The 25,727-nt window shown below is 40.7% G+C and overlaps 1 protein-coding gene across 5 annotated transcripts in view; it reads right to left on the bottom strand.

Moving 5' to 3' along the window:
- Positions 1 to 3,751: 3,751 nt before the first annotated feature.
- The window catches only part of exoc2 (exocyst complex component 2), a 321,249-nt gene continuing 299,273 nt past the window's right edge, over positions 3,752 to 25,727 (bottom strand). For all 5 annotated transcript variants that reach the window (XM_043719385.2, XM_043719383.2, XM_087978539.1 and 2 more), the window contains 5 exons: positions 23,209 to 23,264; positions 19,550 to 19,672; positions 8,893 to 8,954; positions 7,849 to 7,908; positions 3,752 to 4,458 (listed from right to left, as the gene is read on the bottom strand). In XM_043719385.2, the coding sequence (XP_043575320.2) occupies positions 4,365 to 4,458; positions 7,849 to 7,908; positions 8,893 to 8,954; positions 19,550 to 19,672; positions 23,209 to 23,264 (395 nt within the window). In that variant the 3' untranslated portion in view covers positions 3,752 to 4,364. The remainder of the gene's footprint in view (positions 4,459 to 7,848; positions 7,909 to 8,892; positions 8,955 to 19,549; positions 19,673 to 23,208; positions 23,265 to 25,727) is intronic.

Here is a 25,727-nt window from a genome sequence, read left to right as displayed (position 1 = left end):
GGGAGAGAATATAATACCTATGATACCGTTTATTTAGATTTTCGGAAAGGTTCATGCACTTTCTGTCCGAACATACAATTTAAGAGGAGGGCATTCAAACCTTCATGAATTTTTGTCCCATTTTCCATTGTTATCAATAATTATTATTGATGTTGTGTTATTTTTGATTTCTAGCAGTGTGGTCTTCACTATGGGAAGACATTTACTACTAATAAAATTGTTTCTCGTCAAAACAATTCTACTATTAATTTCTGGCATGGACAGACAATTGATTTTTGAGACTCATTGCACTCAATTCCATAAGGTAAATCTATTAATTTCAGAAACCTACTTTGCCATTCTGTCATGCAGATGTGCATTAGTATGCAAAAGAGTGAGAAATCTAGTCTATACAGAGGTCTTTGTCAGTTATTATGCTTGAGTGATAGTCACAGCAGTGAGAAAGGTCATTCACTTGTCCAGTCACAGTTCCTCCAGGACCAGACTGTTCCTTAAATTATGTCTCCGACATGATCTCTGCAAGGTCATTCTGAATACTATACTACCTAAATGCATCCTAACCACCATTAGTCCTTATCATGTCTTTTCAACTTGTACCTTTGCCCAAAAAGAACAGTTTAACTTGAAATTGTGCTCCAAACCACCTTAACATTTGGCAATCAGCATTGTGGGTCTTCTCTAAACTTCTATCTTTCTGGACATTTTTCTTCTGCTTTACTGATTGCAAGTGAGGAGAGTATTTAAGCTGTAGCCTTATCAAAATTTACAAATCTACTGATTGGTCAACAAATAGAGTAAATAAATATTAGACTTTTGTTTTATGTAGCAGCTTAACATGGTAATTGTTCAGTCTACTTTAATGGCTGCATCTTTTTTTAGCAACCTTCCCTACCAACTTCCAAGATCAATGTTACTCATTAAGTAGGACTCCTATTTTTGTTGATCTTCTGCATCTGATTAAAGCATGTTTGCTTTTCTATGAATCTTTGGCTTCATCAGCTTCAGCTGTGACACATGCCTTTCCTGACCCTTTTTTACCATCGACTAATGCAGTTACTCTCCTCCAGTGAGTCTGCCACGAACATCTTCATCTGTTACAATGGGTTCTGCTTCACGTTAAACTGTGGCTCTGGTCCCTACATTCTAGAAGCTAATTACTGATCCTAAAATATCCACCCCCATATTTCAGATACATCTGGCAGATCTCACCCAGGTGCAAAGATGTAACAGAATATCTGCCTCTATCAATCCAAGATTAAAAGCTGAAACCAAAGACAGACCGTGGGTGTGCAGTGCCGTTTTGCTCACGACATGTTTTCTATGTGAAACTTGGACTCTACACCAACAGGGCGTGAAGCAATTAGAAAGATTACACCACAACATACACTCTCTTTCATAGAAATTGAATGGTAAGGCACAGCAACAAACAGCAATGTGGTGCAGCACGCCAACATAACCAGCGTTACAGTCAAAGATGTGCAGGTGCATCTCCAGTGTACTGGACATGTCCGCAGGTCAGATAAATGGGATCCCCACTCATTCAATGGCCAGCTGATAACAGGAAACATTTCAGTGATATGTTTTTCAATCTTTGGTTCAGGGTATGACGTTAACCCAGAAACCTTTAAAAGTTTAGTAAAGGCCGCAGTCTAGGAATCCAATATGAAGCACGGTTTCAGGCACTTGAAAACCAACATTATGAACAGCAGAGTAAAGCTGATCACATAAAAAATTACCAGCAATTGTCAGTGGCCTCAGATTTTAAGATCTGGTTTTCCTGACTACATTCCTTCCTCATATTCCCTACAGGAATATGTTGCAGAATCATAAAGGTTTACAGCAGAGAAGGCCATTTAGTTCACTCTGATGGCACGGTCATTGGGATGTACAGCATGGAAACAAACCCTTCGGTCCAACTTGTCCATGCTGACCAGATAGTCCCATTTGCCAGCACTTGGCCCATTTCCCTTAAATCCTTCCTATTCATATACCTATCCAGATGAATTTTAAACGTTGTAATTGTACCAGCCTCCACCACTTCCTCTGGCATCTCATTCCATTCACGCACCACCCTCTGCATGAAAAAGTTACCCCTTTAAGTCCCTTTTAAATCGTTCCCCTCTCACCTTAACTTATGCCCTCTAATTCTGGACTCCTCCACCCCAAATAGACCTTGTCTATTTATGCTATCCATGCCCCTCATGATTTTATAAACCTCAAAGGTCACGCTTCAGCCTCTGACACTCAAAACAGCACCAGCCTATTCAGCCTCTCACCAAAGATCAAACCCTATCCATTTAGCTTCACTGCCCCATCCTTTCCTCATAGCTTTTTAATTTTTTGTCTGTTTTTAAATATTTATCCAACTCCTTTAAAAATGTTATGGATTCTACTTTTATCACTGCTTGTGGCACTGTAGATCACATCTTAGTATGTATTTGTGGCAATGATCTTAAATTTATACATTCTAGCTACTACCTCAGAAACTATTGGAAATAGTTTTTCCTATATTTATCTCATCAGAACCCCTCCCATTCTGAACACCTGCAATCAGAAATAATCAATGTTCTTGCTTCTGTTGAGAAATTTTCCTTGTTCTCCAAATTGGTGACATCTGAGGGAACTACTTATGTGCTGTCTTACTATCATATCCTTCCGCGAGCATCCAAACTGGACACAATATTCTCCTGTATGTCAAGTCATTGATAGACATAGAGGAATATTGCCCATTTGTGGTCTATACCCATTCTTATAACTTGTCTGCAGCTATTGCTGACACCTGTACTCACTTGAGGTTTAGGATTGCCCATGGATATGGGCACAAGGTGAGTGATTGTGGTAACGGGTTGAAAGTCAAGGATTGTGGCAGCTGATTGCAATGTTGTCATGGCTTCCCCAATTTGTCAGAGGCAGATCCTTTGATCAGGAGTGCCCACGAGTGAGAGGTTTTCCCTGGAAGCCCACAAGCACATGGACAGCATTTACTTTTTGGGCTCCATCCTGCTCTCCATTCCCACCCACCTGCCTAATGTTACATGAATATTAGCCTCTCTTAAGGGTATTGATTGCCCATTTGACAGCCTCAACCTGCCACAGGGAGGTCACTAGATTCCACTGAAAATGTCAGAATTATAGATCATTAGGTACGACAAAGAGACTAAGATAGGAAACGTAAGGGAAATTAGAGAAAAGATGACAGGCAGATGATGGGAAGGCCAGAAAGTGTTAAAATTTTGACAAATGTGAAAAGGGTTTCATTTTAAACAAATCTGGAAACTATATAGCTTAACAATTCTTGCAAGTTAGAATTTCAAGAATATGTATTATTGTTCATTTACTTTACAACTATGCTCCTTTTGTACTATTTCAGTTTGTTTACTTTCATAACTTTGATAAATACATAGAAAATCTTCAAAATTTGTATCAGCTCTGTTAAATGACCTGTTAAATGGCATAGAATGATGATTTAAGTACATGGTACTTGAGCACAAGGCAAAATATAACTGCAAGCTTAAATTTATCCCTGTTATGATCACAATTAAATACTTGTATATTTTTAACAGATGCTTTGCGATCATAATTGGTGCAATCATGTTCTGACTCCAAGAAGTTAGTCATAAGCCTATAATATGCTAACACTAGTTGATGCTTGATCTCTTCCGATTATTTTAAGTTAATGATCAAGAAAATTATGATTAGTTTTATGAAGGCGTTGAGAGATTGGTGGAAACACGAAACAAAACAAAACAAAAACATTGTACTGAATTTATTTGCATTTTTGATGAACAGAAGTTTTGAAATACATGAAGTTCACTAAATACATGGAAATTAATTAGCAGAAAATGCTCTCAAATGAAGTCTCTTCCATGAAATTAAAGCATTACAAATCCAACAATGTTCACAATTCTTGCTATTTAAACTTACTGATGGCAAAACAGCAAAAGTACTGTTTGCTTTAATGCATCAAGTCTTTTAAGAGGCCCTAAAAATAACATGTGGGAAATACTAAAAAGTAAGCTTGCAACATTCTCTTTTGGATCTGGACTCATCACTGTCTTGAATGCCTTCTTCTGACTACTTTTCTTTTCATGTTTGCAACTTCGCAAAACTGTGCCACTCCCAGGTCCAAAACTCTGATTATGTCACTAAACCACTAAGATTTGCAGATTACATTTTTAAAGTATACATGACAAATATCGAGGAAACTATGGATAAACTGTAGGAATTTTAGAATTCTACTTCAGTGGTTTAAGTATTAATTTAAGTTGGTTGGGAGAAATACAGATAGTAGAACCATTTTTAAAAGAGGGCTAAATTCTGTCATGCTGTATAAGCTACCCACACAACCACAGGCCTTTTCACCATCAAGTCTTTACCATGCTTCGTGTTGAAGGTCGAAAACAGGTAAGCTGTAAGTGCATACTGCTCTTGAATTTGTTGAGGAGCTCTTCAAGTAACCTATCATGATGAAACAATAGTTAGCTCATTATTCATTCCCAACAGTAAACAATCACATTTTAGTTTATTCAAGTTGAAATTAAAAAAACTGTTTGAAAAATTGTGATTAATCTTAAATTGCATTGAGCATTTAAGTCAGTTCATCTTGGTTTTAATTGCGAATTTAATTGACATAGTACAATGCAATCTCTGTGTTTGTTTCATTATTGGCATTTGTGATTTTCATCCACAAAAATCGAATGAAACAAAAATCATGCTTTCCTTTTTCTGAAATTATAACTTAAATATAAATGAAACTTGTTCACAAAAAAGTGTATTAGACAGCATAGACTTGAGTTGCGACGTATGTTGGGGAAGATGTAAGCTATCTATGGATGGACAAAGCAACCAGAGAGTGGAACAAGAACTCAGGCCGTGACCTGAGGAAGGGTGGACGGTGGCCAGATATGGAATCTAAATGCATCTCAGGTTAGGCACATATTCGGAGCTTCACCAAGAGAGTCAAACACAAACTGAGGTAGTGGCCTTGGCAATAAGAGGGGTGGAGAGGAAAATACAGGATTAGGATCTGATCAGGAGTGTTAAACATGAACATCAGCTGTGACCTGTAGTGAGAGAGTGGGCAGGGGTGTAAACTGGAATCAGGATGAAGTCAGTCCCTGGCCAAGATATGAGCTATTTATTCAGATTGTGAAACAACCACAGATTCAAGCAGTGCACCCAGTACTAGAGGAGCAGAAATTGCCACAAGTTATCAATCCCGACCTCACCATCAAGTCAGCAGATAAAGGGGGTGCAGTGGTAGTCTGGCCCACTGAAGCCAGACGCCAACTCAAGGGCACCTCCTCCTACCGCCCCCTCGACCATGACCCCACTCCCCCCATCACCAAACCATCATCTCCCAGACCATACAGAACCTCATCACCTCAGGAGATCTCCCATCCACAGCTTCCAACCTCATAGTCCGGGAACCCCGCACTGCCCGGTTCTACCTCCTTCCCAAGATCCATAAGCCTGACCACCCTGGCCGACACATTGTCTCAGCATGCTCCTGTCCCATTGAACTCATCTCTACCTACCTCGACACTGTCCTATCCCCCCTAGTCCAGGTACTCCCCACATACGTTCGAGACACCACCCATGCCCTCCACCTCCTCGAAGACTTCGGTTTCCCCTGCCCTCAACGCCTCATCTTCACCATGGATATCCAATCCATCTACACCTCTATCCGCCATGACCAGGGCTGCAAGCCGTCCATTTCTTCCTCTCCCGTCGTCCCCAACAGTACTCTTCCACCGACACACTCATTCCTTTGGCTAAACTGGTCCTCACCTTTAACAATTTCTCCTTTGAATCCTCCCACTTCCTCCAGACCAAAGGGGTAACCATGGGCACCTGTATGGGCTGCAGCTATGCCTGTCTCTTTGTTGGCTACGTAGAACAGCCCATCTTCCGTAATTACACCGGCACCACTCCCCACCTCTTCCTCTGCTACACTGATGACTGCATTGGTGCCACCTCGTGCTCCCGTGAGGAAGTTGAGCAATTCATCAACATCACCAACACATTCCACCCTGACCTTAAATTTACCTGGACCATCTCTGACAACTCCCTCCCCTTCCTGGACTTCTCCATCTCCATTAATGACAACTGACTTGACACCGACATTTTTCACAAACCCACCTCTTCCCACAGCTACCTGGATTACACCTCTTTCCACTCTACCTCCTGCAAAAATGCCATCCCGTATTCCCAATTCCTCCACCTCCGCCGTATCTGCTCCCAGGAGGACCAGTTCCACCACAGAACACACCAGATGGCCTCCTTCTTTAGAGACCGCAATTTCCCTTCCCACATGGTTAAAGATGCCCTCCAATGCATCTCGTCCACATCCCGCACCTCCGCCCTCATACCCCACCCCTCCAACCGTAACAAGGACAGAACTCCCCTTCCACCCTACCAACCTTCGCATAAACCAAATCATCCGCCAACATTTCCGCCACCTCCAAACGGACCCCACTACCAGGGATATATTTCCCTCCCCACCCCTTTCCGCCTTCCGCAAAGACCATTCCCTCCGTGACTACCTGGTCAGGTCCACACCCGCCAACAACCCACCGTCCCATCCTGGCACCTTCCCCTGCCACCGCAGGAATTGCAAAACCTGCACCCACACCTCCTCCCTCACCTCTATCCAAGGCCCCAAAGGAGCCTTCCACACTCATCAAAGTTTCACCTGCACACCCACCAATATCATTTATTGTATCCGTTGCTCCTGATGCGGTCTCCTCTACATTGGGGAGACTGGACGCCTTCCAGCAGAGCACTTTAGGGAACATCTGTGGGACACCCACACCAATCAACCACACTGACCTGTGGCCTAACATTTCAACTCCCCCTCCCACTCAGCCGAGGACATGGAGATCTTGGGCCTCCTTCAACGCCGCTCCCTCACCACCCAACGCCTGGAGGAAGAACGCCTCATCTTCTGCCTCGGAACACTTCAACCCCAGGGCATCAATGTGGACTTCATCAGTTTCCTCATTTCCCCTTCCCCCACCTCACCTCAGTTCCAGCTCAGCACCGTCCCCATGACCTGTCCTACCAGCCTATCTTCTTTTCCACCTATCCACTTCACCCTCCTCTCTGACCTATCACCTTCATCCCACCCACATCCACCCATTGTACTCTATGCTACTTTCTCCCCACCCCCACCCTCCTCTCATTTATCTCTCAACCCTTCAGGCACTCTGCCTGTATTCCTGAAGAAGGGTTTTTGCCCGAAACGTTGATTTCCCTGCTCCTCGGATGCTGCCTGACCTGCTGTGCTTTTCCAGCACCACTCTACTCCAGAATCTGGTTTCCTGCATCTGCAGTCATTGTTTTTATCTAAACATTACAAATATCAAAGTCATTGTTTTTGATTCACTATAAACATTGCACTAATCCCCCAGTGTTATTCCCCTCCCTGGGAACTGAAGACAGAAATAGACTATTTGCTATCTAGTTTGATACGGAGGTGAGCTTCCAACTGCATGTCTGTTAATCACTGAAACTGTCTATTTTCAGATTTGTAACACTGACCAACTCTACTCCTACCACGGCTCATGTAGTGTTGAAACCCTCAACCATGCCTTAGTTATTTCTTAACCGGACTCATTCAACACAATCCTGGCTAATTTAGCATTTTCCATCCTCCATAATCTTAAAATCATGTCAAAATCTGCTGCCTCGGTTCTGACTCACACTAAGTCCTATTCATCCCTTACCCTTGTATTTGCTGAGTCTCACTGGTTTTTGGTAAAGAATGCCACCCTAACAAAAAAGACTATGTTCTCCAGAATTAATTTCAAAGTATAACAAGCTTTGTTAAAACTTAGTATAACTTACTTTTTATCTGCTCCATTGGAAAGTTGGGGCAGTGCTTCAAGGGCTTGTTTGAAGCTATAACTAGAGAGTCAGAAAGGAAAACAGAGAAATTCACAGAACTTAGTGTCTAAAATATTTAGAGACATAATACTAAATTAAGGCAACAGATTAAACTTTATTTAACATGGAACAATATTGACTAGGTGAGATCAGATAGTTCAAGATTAGTATGGATTAAGAATTTGGCAAATGCTAAGTTAAAAGCAATTATTCTAAACTAAACTATACTGACTATAGGTTTCAGTAGAACTCTAGACAGAGCCTAGCTAAATGAAATCCATTTATAAAGAGCAGTTAAGTAGATTCTCTAAGTTCTATATGTTTAGAACTGCGATATTTTAAGAATTTATTACAGTTTGGCCAATATGTTCGATTTTCTACCCTAAATAGTGTTTTCATAATTCTTTGATCACAATTCAGTAGATTGCCCAACACACACAGGAGACAGTGAGGTCTACAGATGCTGGAGATCAGAGTTGAGTGCATGTTGCTGGAAAAGCACAGCAAGTCAGGCAGCATCCGAGGAGCAGGAGAATCGACATTTTGGGTTGGAGCCCTTCATTCCTGATGCAAGGCTCTGGCCCGAAACATTGATTTTCCTGCTCTTCGGATTATGCCTGACCTGCTGTGCTTTTCTAGCACTACACTCTCAACTCTGTCCAACACACACAAACAATTGTAGAAGCAAACACTAGATCACTTGATATATTTTCTTTTAAAATAAATGATGCTTTACTGCAACCATTAACAAGGTACTTGAGTATCACAGGAGCGGAAGAGTCATCTCACTAAAACGTAAAATGTATATCATCACTACTTAAAACTGACAGCATGAAAAATGCATTTTTAAAAGTCATTTGATGGTGATCTGTCAGGTTACACTTAAGACTTTGCACAATTGTACCAGGATGTACAAATTCTTGCACAGTTAAAGATCTTGAACTGACTGCCAAAAAGCTCTTTTGGAAACTGCAATAATCAAAATGACTGAACTTTCCATCTTACTTGCTTTCAGGAGTCAGGAATGAGGCAACAGCATCTTTAAGAGCACAAATTTCCAGCCTGGCCTAAAGAAAAAAAAAGATATCTTATTGAGTCATAAAGATATACAACATGGAAACTGACTCTTCAGACCAACTTGTTCATGCTGAACAGATATCTTAAATTAATTTTGTCCTATTTGCCAGCACTTGGCCCATATCTCCTTAAACCATTCCTAATCATATACCCATCCAGATGCCTTTTAAAATGTTGTAATTGTACCAGCCTCCACCACTTCCTCTGGCAGCTCATTCCATACCCGCAGCATCCTTTGTGTGAAAGAGTTGCCCCTTAGACTCCACTTTCAAGGAACTATGAACCTGCACTCCAGGGTCTCTTTGTTCAGCATGTATAGGTCCTGCCCTGATTTGCCTTTCCAAAATGCAGTACTCTTCATTTATCTAAATTAAACTTCATGTGCACTCCTCGACCCACTGGTCCATCTGAACAAGATCCTGTTGTACTCTGAGGTAATCTTTATCGCTGTCCACTACACATTCAATTTTGGTGTCATCTGCAAACTACTAACTATATCTCCAATGTTCACATCCAAATCATTTACATAAATGGTGAAAAGTAGTGGACATAACACTGATCCTTGTGGCACAAAAGTAACCTCTGTCTTCTACTTTCGAGCCAGTTCTGTATCCAAATGGTTAGTTCTCCCTGTATTCCATGTGATCTAACCTTGTTAACCAGTCTACCATGAGGAACTTTGTCAAGTGTCTTATTGAAGCCCATATAGATCACGTCCACCACTCTGCCCACAAGAAGCCCCTTCATTACTTCTTCAAAAAACTCAAATCAAGTTAGTGAGACATGATTTCCCATGACAAAGCCAAGTTGACTATCCCTAACCGGTCCTTGTCTATCCAAATACATGTAAATCCTGTCCCTCAGGATTACCTTCAACAACTTGACCATCACCGACGTCAGGCTCACGAGTCTATAATTCCCTGGCTTCTTCTTACTACCTTTCTTAAGTAGTGGCACCATGTTAGCCAACCTGCAGTCTTTTGGCACCTCACCTGTGACTATCGATGATACAAATATAAACAAGCAAGGGGCCCAGCAATCACTACCCGAGCTTCCCACAGAGTTCTACGTACACCTGATTATGTCCTGGGGATTTATCCACCTTTGTGCATTTTAAGACATCCAGTACCACCTCCTCTGTAATATTGAGATTTTTCAAGATGTCACCATCTATTTCCCCACATTCTGTATCCTGTGTCCTTCCCCACAGTAAACACTGATATAAAATACTCACTTAGTAGCTTTGTTCTCAACACTCCTTCGAGCTCTGACTCTCATCTAAAACGTTCATGCAATGTTATGCTGTCATATTAAATAATATCATTATTCTGTATGATCCTCTCATTCTTGAGGTTGGTACTTTTAATACTGTTGAGCTGTGCTGTGACACACAGTACATCATATAGCTACCAAACTTCATATTTACAACATACGGCTTGAGCAGAAATCACTGAACCATACCTTCCAATCCAATTAGTAAAACATGGAATTATTTCATGACTATATGGAATATAAAGTGAAATAATATCTTGTGATCTGGTGTGCAGAGGGCAATTTGAAAGTCTGCAGATGACACAATCTTAGAAGAATAGTAAATTGTGCGGAGAACAATATAGAACTTCAGAAGGACATCCACAATTTGGCGGAGTAGGCAGATAAGTGGAAGTTAAATTTCAATGCACAGAAGTGAGAGGTGATGCAGTTTGATTGGAAAAACATTGAAAGACAATATTACAATGCACAGTACAATTCTAAAGGGGGTGCAGGAGCAGAGGAACCTGGGTATACATATCATTGAAAATGGTAGGATAGGTAAACAGAGCAGTAAATAAAACATCAGCTTTATTAATACAGATACATTGTGTGAAGAGATCATACTGAATTTGTATTTGACCTTAACGGTGTACAGTTCTGGGAGTCATGTTATAGAAAGGATTCAAACACAATGGAGAGTGTGCAAAAGTGGCTTATAAGAATGGCTCCAGAGTTGAAGAACTTCAGTTATGAGAACAGAGTGAAGAAGTTGGGGATTGTTCTTCCTGAAGAGAAGCCAGTTAAGAGTAGATCTGATACAGGTCTTCAAAATCATGTGTGGGCTTGAGAGTTGACAGGAAGAAAATGTTCCTGCTCATAAAAGGAACAAAAACACGGGTATAAATTTAAATGATCTGCAAAAGAAGCAAGGATGAAGTGAGGAAAACATTTTCACACAGTGGGTAGTTAGGGTGTGGAATGCAATGCCTGGAAGTGGAGGGGAGACAAGTTCAATTGAGACATTCAAGAGGAGAATGGATGACTATTTGGATAATTAATGTGCAAGGGTGTGGGGAAAAGGCAGAGGTTCGGCACTAGGTAAAGATGCTCATCTAATAAGTGTTCTAACATGTGTGATTCTGTGGTAATGGGAAAATTCATCCTGTATTATATGAATTCTAGTATCAAGGGTCAATCAAATCATACAACATCATGCATAAAAACAAGTGGTGGAGAAACTCAGCAGGTCTGGCAGTATCTGTGGCCAGAGAAACACAGTTAATGTTTTGAGTCCAGTATGACAACCCTTTGGAAGGATCTCTTTCGGCCTAATTTCTCCAGCATTTTCTGTTTTAATTTCAGACCTCCAGCACCTGCAGTATTTTGCTTGTATATAATCTTATGCAGCCTTTACAAATCTTGCATTGGATCAAAGTTAACATGTCAATAGATGGATGATGAATCAGGATGGCATGGCAAATTTGATGCCTACATATTGGTAATGCGTACTTTAATTTCTCCACAAGGGTAATCACGAATTTCATTATCTCACCAAGTAGCAAAAGATAGAAGGCTTCCCCTTAAGGAAGATTGGAGGTCAGAAAGGAAAACAGAGAGCAAGTTACATTGCAGTTCCATATGTCTATGATGGTCGATTCCATATACCTAATGAACAAAAATCATAACACACCACCAACTGGAACAGAAGTGCAATATGTAGGTGTTTTAAAATATGTATTTTTCTAAATCCCATTTGTCCCCTACTTCTTCAACCTGATATATAATGATTAATATTAAGCTTTAACCTGATCCATCATAGATACAAGTTAAAATGCCTTCTTTCAAACGTCACTTCTGAAGTGACATCCTTATTCAAAAACAACACAAAAACTGTAGGTCAGTTATTTTAAAATCTGTTTTTGGGAAAATGCTAGAATCTACCAAAAAGATTTAATAACCGTGCATTTAGACATATATAATATACTCAAGCAAGAGTCAGCCTGACTTCATGAAGGGGAAATTATGCTTGATATGTTTACTAGAAATCTTTGAAGTGGTGATAAGCAGGATAGATAAAGGGGAACTAGTGGATGTAGTATATTTAGATTTCCAGCAGGTGTTTGAAACATTACCACATGTTAAGCTACTGAAAAGAGTCCAGGGTGTTGAGTAGTATATTGACATGAATAGCGGATTGGCTAACTAACAGAAAATAGAGAATTGGGATAAGGGCGGCATTTTCAGGATTGTAACCCATAACTGGGGAGTTGCATGGGGATCAATGTTGGGGACACAAAAATTACATTATATATTGAATTGAATGAAGGAAGTTTTGTACTATCACCACATTTGCAAATAACACAAAAATAAATGGGGAGGCAAGTGGTGAGGAAAATACAAAGAGTCTGCAGAGGGATGTCGGCAAGTTAGGTGAGTGGGCAAAGAATTGGCAGGTGGAATGTAATGGGTGAAAATGTGAAGTTATGCACATTGGCAGAAAGAATAGAGGAGTTGAATATTATTTAAATTAAGAAAGACAGAAAATTCTTCATCTCAAAGGGATTTGGGAGTTCTCATGCATAAAGTAAAAAAGTTAGCGTTCAAGTTCAACAGGTAACAGGGAAGGCAAATAAATGTTGGGCTTTATTTCAAAAGGAATGGAATATGAAAATAGGGAAGCCTTGCTAAAACTAAACAAGACACTAGTTGGAGCACACCCAGAATATTATGAACAGTTTTGGTTCCCTTACCTAAGAGGAAACATATTGGCATTGCAAGCAGACCTGAAAGGTTCATAAGGTTGACCCTGAATATGGAGGGATTTTCTTACAAGGAGAAATTGAATAGATTTGGCCTGTACAGGTGGAAAAAAATAAGAGGAGCCCTTATTGAAATATATAAGACTCTAAAGGGGCTTTGATAGGACAGAGAGCTAGAGGTTGTTTCCCCTTGTGAGAGTATGTAGCATGAGTGGCATAATTTTGAGTAAGCGGTCACTCATTTAAGAGAGAAATTAGTAATAATTTCATCTCACAAAAGGTACTAAATCTATGGAATTCTTTAAATTAGATGGCATTAGAGGCTGGGTCATTAAGTATATTCAAGATTGTGATAGACAGATTTTGTTTAATCAGTAAGGGAATCAACGATGAAAGAAAAAAAGGCAGAAAGTGAAGCTGAGCCATAATCTCATTGAATGGCAAAGCAGACTTGATGGGCTAAATGGCTTATTTCTGCTCCTACATTTTCTGGTCTATATTAGACCAACAATATCTGTAGTTATGTCTAATATTAATCTCATTAGAAGATTATTTGCGTTCGATTACTAAGTTTCAGCTTTAGTGGTGCTACCCGCCACAGGAGTCCTGGTCAATATGTATCGTCAAGCAATATCAGTTAGACAAAGATTGTCTGCTCATTATCACATTACCGTAGCTACACTGAGAAAGTACTCAAATGGCTGCAAAATGCTTCAGAACTTTAAGCTTTTTTTCATGTTTATTCATGGATAGTTGGCATCACTGGTAAGGCTAGCATAGTCACCCATTGGACTGAGGGGCATGCTAGGCCATTTCAGAAGGCATATGAGAGTCAACCATATTGCTTTTGGTCTGGAGACTCATGCTGACCACTACAGTTAAGGATTGGAAGACATTCTTCCTTAAAGGACATGAGAATAGACAGGGTTTTACAACAATCAATGCTGGTTGTGAAAATCACCATTATTGAGAACAGCTTTCTATTCCAGATTTATTTTTTGAATTTCAATTCCACTTGCTGCTATGGTAAGATTTGAACTCATATCCCCAAAGCATTCACCTGGGGTTCTGGATTACTCGTCAGAATTTTAAAATCATAGAATTTCATAGTACATAATGAGGGCCCATCATTTCTGTACTGGTTCCCAAAAAGGCTACCCAGCTAGTCCCATTCTTCAGCCCTAAATCTGTAGCTCTCTAAATTTCAAATATATATTCAGTCCTCTTTTGAAATCTACTATGGAATCTGACTCCACCACTGTCCAGGCAGCACATTCCAAACACTAACAACTCTTAGTAAAGAAGCTTTTTCTCATCTCACTCCCAACAGTCTTGCTTACAATCTTGAAATTGTGATCCTCCGTTACAGATATATCAACTAGTGGAAACAGAATCCTTCATTAATTGTTCACAATTTTGAACACCTCAATAAGGTCACATCTTAAATCTTGTCTGTTCCAGGGAGAACAAGTGCAATTTCTCTAATCTTTCTTGTATCTAAAATTCCTCATTCCTGGTATCATTCTCAAAAATCTTAGAAAAGGTACCCAAAATGAACACAAGACTTCAAATATGGTTTGACCAATTACTTGTGGATGTGTAGCTTCACTTCCTTGCATGGCCTCTACTTATAGACCCAAGGATCCTATAAGCCTTTTTATTAAGTATTTCAACATACCTGACCATCTTCAAAGAATTATGCACTTGAACCCTGAGGTTTTCACTGGTCCTGTACTCCCCACAAAGTTGTATCTTTGAGCCTGTAGTGTTTCTCCATATTTTTCTATATCAAAATGCATTACCTCACATTTCAGATGCACTGAAATTCATATGCCAGCCCAACAGCTCATTTGGCCAACTTGTCAATGTTTCTCTGAAGTCACTCAGCATCTTCACAATTTACTATTATTCCTAGCTTAGTACCATCTTCAACTTTAGAGATTTTGCCCTACCCATCTTCGAATCATTTATGTGAATCAAAATAAGTGAAGGGTTCTGAGACTGATCCCTTGAGAATACCACTTTCAACTTGTCTCTAGTCTGAGAAATGCCCAGCTATATCTTCCCTGTTTCCTAATGTCTATCCAACTTCGAATCCATGTTGCCAAGGTCTCATCAACCCCAAACATTTCTAATTTGCTAAGCAACCTGCCATGCGCACCAGACCAAATGCTTTCTGAAAGTCCAAATATACAACATCCACAGTGCTACCCTCATCCACTGTCTTTGTTATCTCATCAAAAACCTCAAATAAATATGTCAGGCATGACCTGCTCTTGACAAAGCTACGTTGATTGGCCAGTATTAACTTATTTCTCTCCAAGTGTATATTTAGCTTATCCTGTATTACGGCCTCCATCAGTTTTCCTTTTATTGATGTCAAGCTGGCAGGTCTGTAACTTCCTGGGTTATCCTTTGCCCTTTTCATAAACAATGGTGTCACATTTGCAAGCCTCTAGTCCCCGAGGACTAATCTTGTGTTCAACTAGGACTAGAAAATTTCACTAACTGGCTCTGCAATGTGCTTCCTTACCTCTCTCAGCAATCTAGGATGCATGCCGCTTGGGCCTGGCGACTTCTCTACCTCAAATGCTCCAGCCTTTTTAGTACCCTTTCATTAACTATTACTGTACTGTTCAGTTGCTCAGCACTCAGATTTTCAACTTGGCCAGTGTCACAAACTTCTATTTTTGTAAAGACAGAAACAAAGTTTTGATTTACTACCTCTGCCATACCCTTTGCTTCACTTAGCAGTTTACCCTGCTTGTTCCCTATGGGTCCCGCTCCATCAGTCACTAATCTTTTACTATTATTATGGCTGAAGAACATTTTACAATTTGTTTTAGCACAGCCTGCCATCCTTTCCTCACTGCTTTCCTTATTTCAGTGTTAGCCTTTCTCCTGGTTTTGAGATACACTGCCTGATTTCTATTGCTTTTATTATTCTCGTATGCATCATGTCTCCTTAGCAGCATGATGGCTTGGTGGTTAGCACTGCTGCCTCACTGCGCCAGGAACCTGCATGCAATTCCAGTCTCTGGGGACGGTCTGCGTGGAGTTTGCACATTCTCCCAGTGTCTGTGTGGATTCCCTCCCACAGTCCAAAGATGTGCAGGTTAGGTGGATTAGCAATGCTAAATTACCCACAATATCCAGGGATGTGCAGGTTGGGTGGATTAGCCATGGGAAATGTGAGGTTTGGGATTGGGAAATTTCATCCTGTATTATATCCATTCTAGTATCAAGGATCAATCAAATCATATAGCATCATGCATAAAAACAAGAGAAAAGGGAAAGGGGGTAGGTCTGGGTGGGATGCTCTTCGGAGCGGTGGTGTGGATTTGTTGGGTCAATGGCCTGCTTCCACGTTGCAAGGATTCTAAGATTATTTTTTCATCAGTATTCTTACTTATCCAGGGTACCCTAGCTTTGGATACCTCATTTATTTCTCATGGGTATTTACTTAGCTTGCACCCTATTTATTTATCTTTTTTAAGTCTTTCATTTTTCATCCTCTGTTTTATCTATCAAAATTCATTTGTAATCAGCCTGCTTTAAGTTGAAATTCATTCTCACTATTTTCTGGAACATAACATTTCCATTCCTACCAGGAAGAAAGCTGTACTAGATCCAGTCCTAGTCTTGGTGACAGCACAATCTTTCCTATTAAGAAAGAAGTGGCCATGATTAGGAGGTGCTGGTGATGGACTGGGGTGGACAAAGTTAAAAAGCACATAACACCAGGTTATAGTCCAACAGGTTTATTGGAAGCAATGCTCTTTCATCAGGTGGATTAACTGTGAAAGAAGTAGTGTAAGGTTTTATATAAATGTAAGTTCTTCCTTTATGTTAATCTCATATGAATTTTCAAGATTTATATATATTATATATATAGCAGAGTTCAGAAGTACTGTCAATTCAAAATGCAATTGAAGCTTGTAAACATAACCATATCCTCAGCATAATCTTAATGGGGCAGACATCAAAAGCAAACTGTCTCATTTATAACAGGTGCAGTCATTCCTAAATTCTTGCTATATATGCAGTTCTGATACTGTTCAGGTTGCAGAGCTCTACAATACTGTTTAACTTGCAAATCTTAAGTTAGTTGTGATGTGATGATAAACTATTGGGCACTGCATTAACAGTCCTCTGATAAGTGACATAGGAACACATTAGTTTTGGCTGAAACTGAAAGCATTACCAATTGGATACCCAGTGTTTGCAATATCTCCCTGAAGCCAAGAGTGAGTCTTAGCTCCTTCACTGGATGATAAAGCACCAGATCTAAATGCTTTCATGTAACAACCTTATCTTCTAAGGGCTGTTGCACCACAGACCACATAATAGTGTAAGGTAACAGATGCCATGAACCGTTACATACTGTTTCTAATTTAGTAAGTTTTTTTGGCTAATTAGCTAAGTGATTCAAGTACCAATGTGAAAAATAACTATATACATTTAAGACAACAGAAGTGACTGGACTCACTTTTTTCTCATATTTCCAAAACTTGGAGAAAATAAGCATTGCTGTTCTAATACTTAACTATTTTAAGCATATTTTCCACTATCTTGAGTATGACTGTCACTTTCAATTTGTCAGCCAAAACATGACCACATGTGATTAGCTAAGATTTTCTCATTGTAATTTGTCATAACGTGCTTTGTTGAAACCACTTTAGGATAATCAGACAATTGCTACTGTGACTGCTGCTAGGGTTTAAAAGTGGTTTGGATTAGATTGCCTATTCAAAGGAGTTTCAAATGATACAAACTAACTAGTATTTCACTGTGATAGGATGTGTAGCTCTTCTGAGATGAACTACAAGACAAAAAGCATTTCCAGAGGAATGATCAAAGGTTGGCCTCCATCCAGTTCAGAATGATTTGAGGCCAGCCATTACCTATTGAGATTGGAAAATGGACTACATCAGAGCACCTTGGGCAAGTTACAAAGATGTGACTTTTGCTCATCAACCTAAATACCTGGAAGTAACTGCAAATCATATAAGCTGTGCAATGTACAAAGTACTTTATTATGGGCTTGGATGATGAAAGGGAAGATGGCAAGGATATGAACTGTAGACTGCATTTTGATCATAGTGATCAGAAGGTCAAAGGTTGTGGACACTGTTGCCATTTGTCACTTGGAGCAGCAGTTACTTTCTGCAGCAGACCACAATCCATTGTGTTGGATCCTTTATATTTACCCAAGAGATAGTGTTTCTGTTTAACATCAATATTCAAAATGCAGACCTCAGTCAGAAAAGCAGTCCTTCAGAACTAAGTTCCCAAGATAGTAACTGCTAAACCTAAACCTGGCTCACACAAGAACAAGAGTCATAATTTCAAGGACAGAAGAACGCAGTTATTTGTACTGAGGGCAATGGACTGGAATGGGAATGCTACTGAATTAATGAAGTTTATGCAAGGAACGACGGACACTAAACGAACCTGTTTCTACGATTAATCAATAAATAGGTTTGGCACTGATATCTCTCAGCTGGTAATTCCTTGGAATGGAGATAGGTTGGAGAAAACAAATGGTTTGGCAAAACTTATCTATCTTCTTTTACCTGTGGTGGACAGGAAAGGGTGGACTGGTGCATCGGGTAAATCAAGCAATAGCAGAGCTGGTTTCCTAATTTCACTCTGATTGGTTCATTAATGATATGTTAAGTGAAGAAAAATCCAAACTACAGCTAAGTTGTTTGATTCTAAAATACTTGTAGTGTTCAGGTAAACAGAATTATGGGATGTAAAGTGGGGGTGGAGGAAGAAATGTAAAGTAAAAAATCATATTTAAATGGAAATGATAACTGAAAAATATTCAAATATGGAATTGACTAATTAAGGTTTGCATAAAAGACCAGAACAGTCCAGATGTATTTTGCTGTGGGCTTTAGGCTGTTCAGATTGTAAAATCTGTATGCAAGTGCATGACATCTGCACCACTGCATTTAGACACATACCTTTCTCCTCATCTAGTACAAAGATCCACAAGACAGGAACTCTGGTTTCACTCTGGTTCAGCAAATCAACATCTGAACAAAACCTTCTGAGGCATGGGGGTGGGGATGTGGTTTAACTCTTCACAATCTTAGGTTTGACTTTAGTTTGCACACAAAAGAATCTCATTCTAGTATCAAAGCCATTCTCAATCTAAATTTGCAACTGGATTATTACATTTCCAAACCTGTATTTGGATCCCACTAGTTTTAACTACTTAATAAATTCACAAGCTATTACCTAGGGACAAGAATACAAAGCAACTACTGAGTTTAACCGATCTGTAAAGAGTTTCCAGACTATGGTATACAATCTATATCACTAATTAAAATTGAATGTCACAAAATAATGTAATTTAACAAAGCATATTTTAAAATGTCTATGCATATGAAGAACTAATCTGGCTAATTTTAAAATTGAGCTGAATGAACTAAAGCAAAGGCTAGTATAGTAACACTGATCAACCATTCAGAGACAGTAGGGTTTTTTTATGTAATGCATTATAACCAAAGTCAAAATAAAATTTAGCCAAGTAAATGAATGAAACTCTAGTACTCTAATACCTGCAACGCTCCATTTCGGCTGAAAGATGACACACATTGCATCAGTCGGCTCATTTCTTCAGTAACAGCTTCTATAATCCGTGAAAGAACCCTTGGGACAAGTTCCTTAGAAATTGTAAACACCTATAAATACACAAAAATATTTTGTTGAAATAGGATGTTGGCTTACTTATGATCATCTTTTATCTTGAAGAGAATTTCAACTTCCAAATACCAATTGAAAAATACTGTCTGGGCAGCAGAAAAGTTATGTATGCAGTTCCTTTATGTATGCCAGATCTCACATACTATTGTATAAGTCACCATCTTAAATTCCCATCTTTGCATATCCCTATTTTCTTTACCATTATCATATACAACTTCATATTGGGTAAGAACTGGTCACTGCTTTTTATCCTATTCACCCTCTCAGCCATCACAACCCACTACTGCCTCTCCTTTCAGAATGCCTATTCTCATGAACAAAAGTCCTGCCATCCATTGTGGATGATTGTATTAATATCAAGGTCTTGATGGAAAATTGGTAAAGGCTGATGACAGCTTTCCCTCTAAACAAAGCCTTCTTGCCTAGTTGTGACTTCCACATGCCTCACACAAACTGCCATGGTATTTACGTTTTATTCCCCAATTCTCTGGCGTACTTTTCTTTCTTCATTATCTCTCTTTCTCTCTCTCACTCTTCTACCTCTCAAACTTTATATACAACCCTTATTCGATACTGCTATCTAATCTGCATGTATCTTCTTCTTTCTGTCTCTACAGCAAGAAACGTCTCATCATTTTCAACCTCCACCCCAAGTCATCATGCTTCCTGTCCTAAGTTCAATGCACTCCTATTCTCTGTCAATCTCTCACTTCATATAATGCCTCCTACTCTACCCTTTTGACTTTGCCATCTTAATATTCCCTCACTACTCCCATTCCACCAGTCCCAGATAAGGGTGCCCCCAATTATTTCCTGTATCTATCATCCATTGTTTTCTCCTCTTCCAACCAAAGTTCACATCTGTATCCATCATTGGAAAACACCTCCCCCCAAACGCCACAACAGCACTTTCAAATGTGGTCCTCTATTCATCACTGCATGTCTGCTGCCACCAATCTGTTCAATCCTGTCCCCATCGCCATCTCTGATACCCTTGTCCCCAGGACGTTTTGAGCAAAAGCCCTTCATCAGGAATACCGGCAGAGCCTGAAGGGTGGAGAGATAAATGAGAGGAGGGGGTGGGGAGAAAGTAGCATAGAGTACAATAGGTGAGTGGGGGAGGGGAGGGTGGAGTGGATAGGTGGAAAAGAAGATAGGCAGGTAGGACATGTCATGGGGACAGTGCTGAGCTGGGAGTTTGGAACTAGGGTGAGGTAGGGGAAGGGGAAATGAGGAAACTGTTGAAGTCCACATTAATGCCCTGGGGTTGAAGTGTTCCGAGGCGGAAGATGAGGCGTTCTTCCTTCAGACGTCTGGTGGTGAGGGAGCGGTGGAGAAGGAGGCCCAGGACCTCCATGTCCTCGGCAGAGTGGGAGGGGGAGTTGAAATGTTGGACCATGGGGTGGTGTGGTTGATTGGTGCGGGTGTCCCGGAGATGTTCCCTAAAACACTCTGCTAGGAGGCGCCCAGTCTCCCCAATGTAGAGGACACTGCATCGGGAACAACGGATACAATAAATGATATTAGTGGATGTGCAGGTAAAACTTTGATGGATGTGGAAGGCTCCTTTAGGGCCTTGGATAGAGGTGAGGGAGGAGGTGTGGGTGCAGGTTTTACAGTTCCTATGGTGGCATGGGAAAGTGCCAGGATGGGGGGTGGGCTGTAAGGTGGGGGGGGGGGGGGGGCGTGGACCTGACCAGGTAGTCACGGAGGGAACGGTCTTTGCGGAAGGCGGAAAGGGGTGGGGAGGGAAATATATCCCTGGTGGTGGGGTCTGTTTGGAGGTGGCAGAAATGTCGGTGGATGATTTGGTTTATGCGAAGGTTGGTATGGAAGGTGAGCACCAGGGGCGTTCTGTCCTTGTTACGGTTGGAGGGGTGGGGTCTGAGTGCGGAGGTGCGGGATGTGGACGAGATGCGTTGGAGGGCATCTTTAACCACGTAGGAAGGGAAATTGCGGTCTCTAAAGGAGGAAGCCATCTGGTGTCTTCTGTGGTGGAACTGGTCCTCCTGGGAGCAGATACTGCGGAGGCAGAGGAATTGGGAATACGGGATGCCATTTTTGCAAGAGGTATGGTGGGAAGAAGTGTAATCCAGGTAGCTGTGGGAGTCGGTGGGTTTAACTCAAACACAGAGAATCTCAGCAGGTCTGGCAGCATCTGTGGAGGACAGAGTTAACGTTGTCAGTCCAGTTTGAGACTTTTTCAGAATCGGACTCAAAACATTAACTCTACTTCTCTCTTCATAGATGCTGCCAGAGTTTCTCCAACATTCTCTGTACAGAGGAACTTCGATTATCCGAACGAAATGGGCGAGCACTATTCCATTTGGATGATTAGTTATTTGGTTAATTGATTTCCTCTGGGGCTTGGGGTTTTCTGGCAAGTCTGCTCCCCGTTCAGGAGACTAGGCAGCAGCACGTCACCCGCCAGCCCCCATTCCCCCCAACCCTGTCCGCTCCCAACTATATCCACCCCACCATCTGCTTCCAACCCCTTCTGCCCCCACCCGCACTCCCGACCCCAACCCTGTCTGTCCCCACCCTGCCCGCCCCCACTCGTCCTGTCCCCAACCCCATCTGCGCCCCCTCACCCACACCCCCATCCTCTCCCAAACACCATCCGACCCCCGTCTGTGCCCCCACCCCCTCTAACCCCCCCCCCCCCCCCATCCCCCCCTCTCCCACCCCCACCCTCAGCAGCAGGACTGTACACTAACAGTAAGACTGCTCCTGCCTTTGTGGGGTAAGTCTCCAAAAAGCTCACACACGCACACAACGTTTTATTGCAACGTTTTGACAGGTTCCACCTCTGCCCTGTACAAGACAATGTTGGAGAGATTATCTGGGGAAGGCGGGTTTATGGTACACCCCAATGTAGAACTCCAAGGAAAGTGTGGGGGGAAGAGAGAGGGTGGGAGGTCAGTCATTTGGAGGTGGTGCCTGGACTCTACACGACTGTCCTTGACAGCATTTCACTGAGCTGAATTCATTTTTAATCATTGTACCTGTACACAAAAGACATGATCAGGGTTGAAACAGCTCTTTGAAATAATATTTCCATCGGGATCTTGAGATCCCCTTCGGATAATCCGAAATTCGGATAATTGAGGTTCCTCTGTATTTGGTTCAGATTTCCAGCATCCCCAATATATGCTCTTTGTAGTCAGTGGATGCTCTGATCCACATTAATTTTTCACATTTAAGTTTCCAAGGGTAACTATAAAGAGGAGAAATAGTGCCAGCTCTAATAAACTGTGCAAAGCTCCAGGATTCATGATTTAATTGACAACACAAATCAGAAATAAGGAGCTATGGTAGGGACATTTTCTGATTGCTCTTTAACTGAATCCACCTAATGCAAACAATATTTCACTGCTATAGTCACCCAGCCAATCTAACTTCTGTGTCACTCCAAAAGACATGACTGCACAAGTTGCTTCTGAACCTGCTAAAGCACAAATATGTAGAACCAAAGTGAAGATTGTAACAATGCAAATTAATTTGAAGTCCTTACCTCCGCATGGACAGCAATAATGTTAACTAAAGCTTCCTTTAAGTAAGTTCTGACACCTAAAAAGATTGAAAGAAACATTGCATAATATAACATTACAGTAATTGTTTGGGCTGATAAAAGGCAAATCGTGCTTATCTGAATTAATTTTTATTACTGAGTTAAAGTTCAATTTTAATTGAATTAAATCGAGATTAGTGTTGTTACAAGAATAAAGATCTTGGACTTGATCTTTCAAGGTACAACACACTTGTTTGGTTTCCCAAAACTGGCTTTAACAGAAATGGGAGAGAGACTGAGAAAGAGAGGACATGTGAGAGAGACACCTTTTTATACCATTTATCGCTATCTGGAAAGGTTACATGTCCAGGGTCAATCCTCATGAATAGGTGAGTGCACAATATCTCAAAAATGGATGCCTGGATGAATGTTTGTGAATGGTGAGATGGGCAGGTTAGCAGCTGCATCAGTGGTTGGGAAGGGTAATCAGGCAGTGGGATTAGTCAGGGGAGGTAGTTGGAGTTGCTAGAGGGAAAGCGTGGTCAAAAGGGACAGTTAGAAAGTTCTTGGGGGCGTTGGGGTAATCGGTGAGTGTAGTAAGAGGGTTCACCAAGATAGTCTGGAGAGATAGTTGAGGCTCAGAGTGAATGAACGTAGAGGTCTGTTGTGTAGTTTAGGTTTTTCCTGTTGAATATTTCTGGGTGACTATCCAGATAAGTAGAACAGAACTGTCCAAGTCTCTGATTCTATAGAGCAGGAGACTTTGGTGAGGGTATTGGAAGCAGGGGAACTGCCAATCAAATGGTTTAAACTTCCTGGACAATTCTCGCAGAGTACAGCAGGCCAACAGTTTTGTAGGGGCCCCAACGATCATCTTGGCTCACGTGTCCATTCTTGAACAATCCCACAATTTGAGCCCTTCCCTTTCACTTCACCTTCCATGGTCAAGGAACTCAGACAGACAGTTTCAATCACTAATAGCATTGCCATGGCTTCTTTGTGAACCACTACAAAGCATACAAATTTGGTCTCAGTGGGGATTCTGCCTCCAGTTTAATATTTTTCACTCATGCAATACCGAATGCTGTATCAGGATTTAATATAGCAAAACTATTTTTATAGCAACACAGGAATTTCTGAACAGGAATAACCCAAGGTGCATCTGGTTTGTCGTTTATTATTCTGAAAGTCACATGATATGAGAATAATGGAGGTGTTGAATAGTCATAGCAATTAATCATTATCAAATAGTCTATAACAAACCTAATAATGATACAAGGAAATCCTCAGAAGTAGAGAGCTTATTCCTCATTTGCTGGGACTTGCTGGATTCCATTAATGCCATTTATTTTTCCAGCAATTTCTGTCCTCATTATGTCCCTTTTACCTCTAAAGAAAGCAAACTCAAGTCTTTAACCTATGAGGAACCAAATAGTAAAGACCAGAGAAGAGATGATGCATTTCGAGGCAATCTTTTCTGATTTAGTGCCTAAAAATATGCTAAAGATTTATTTGGTTACATATAATGATACAACAGGACAATCTTTTAGATTTGGAACAACTGATTAACCCCACCATGGGTATTTCAGGTTGGTTTGTAGCTAACGTGAGACTAATTTTATCAGTGCTGCTTCTATTTGGAAATGAGGCACATAAACAACAATGAGACTCTTAATTGAAAATGAAAGCTTGAAAATTGTAATTATAAAAGTCAGATTAAAACAGTAAAACCTGAAATCAAGGAGAAAGAAAATGGAAAAGTTACTATAGAATTACTATAGAATTAAATTACTATTAAAAATTTAAATTCTTGTTTTTTTTTCACATGTAGGCTTTTACAGTGAAGCTACCCATTATTGAATAGCTATTGTATCGTAACAATTTACTGATAATCTCTTATTTGCATCAGTATCCTTTTTAAATTACAATGCACAACATACTTAAATTGTACATATGTAAGACACCTAAAATATGGGTCACTACCACCAGACATTCCAATGGCAGGTTTTACAATATCAAAGGGAAGCTTGGAGGTAATTATCAGACCTTGAATGAATGATTTTATCACCTGTATTTTAGTGAGAAAAACAGTAAAATACGATGACAAGCTTCTCCACTGTTGCCATGACCTAGCACCATTTTGAATAGTTTTAAGAATAAAAATGTGATTTAGATACAGTCCATCAGTCCTGAGCCAGCTCATCATCAGCGATGCCTGGCTGCCATCCCTCCTCTTCCGCCTCACCACTTTCTACACTGGACATAAACTAACTTTGAAGTCGCCACTCTTCAGGCGCCATCTTTAGTCACTGGGCCTACCTCACTGACTTCAGCTCTGCTGACGATCAGCCGCAGATTCTGATGCCAGTGCTCGCCCTGGGAAAGTAGGAGTCCACCTGGTAAGTTCTTCTCATGATACAGACATGACTTCAACTGCTGGGAAGAAAGGTATCAAGGGAATGGCCTAAAATCGGCAATGGTATGAAATATATGAAAGTGGGGCAGGATTGAGTCACACAGTA

This window comes from Chiloscyllium plagiosum, unplaced genomic scaffold (assembly GCF_037043375.1).
Source record: "Chiloscyllium plagiosum isolate Xiang-an unplaced genomic scaffold, Cpla_swu_hap1 HiC_scaffold_34, whole genome shotgun sequence".
Taxonomy (NCBI): domain Eukaryota; kingdom Metazoa; phylum Chordata; class Chondrichthyes; order Orectolobiformes; family Hemiscylliidae; genus Chiloscyllium; species Chiloscyllium plagiosum.
This window is presented reverse-complemented; position numbering and strand designations above follow the sequence as displayed.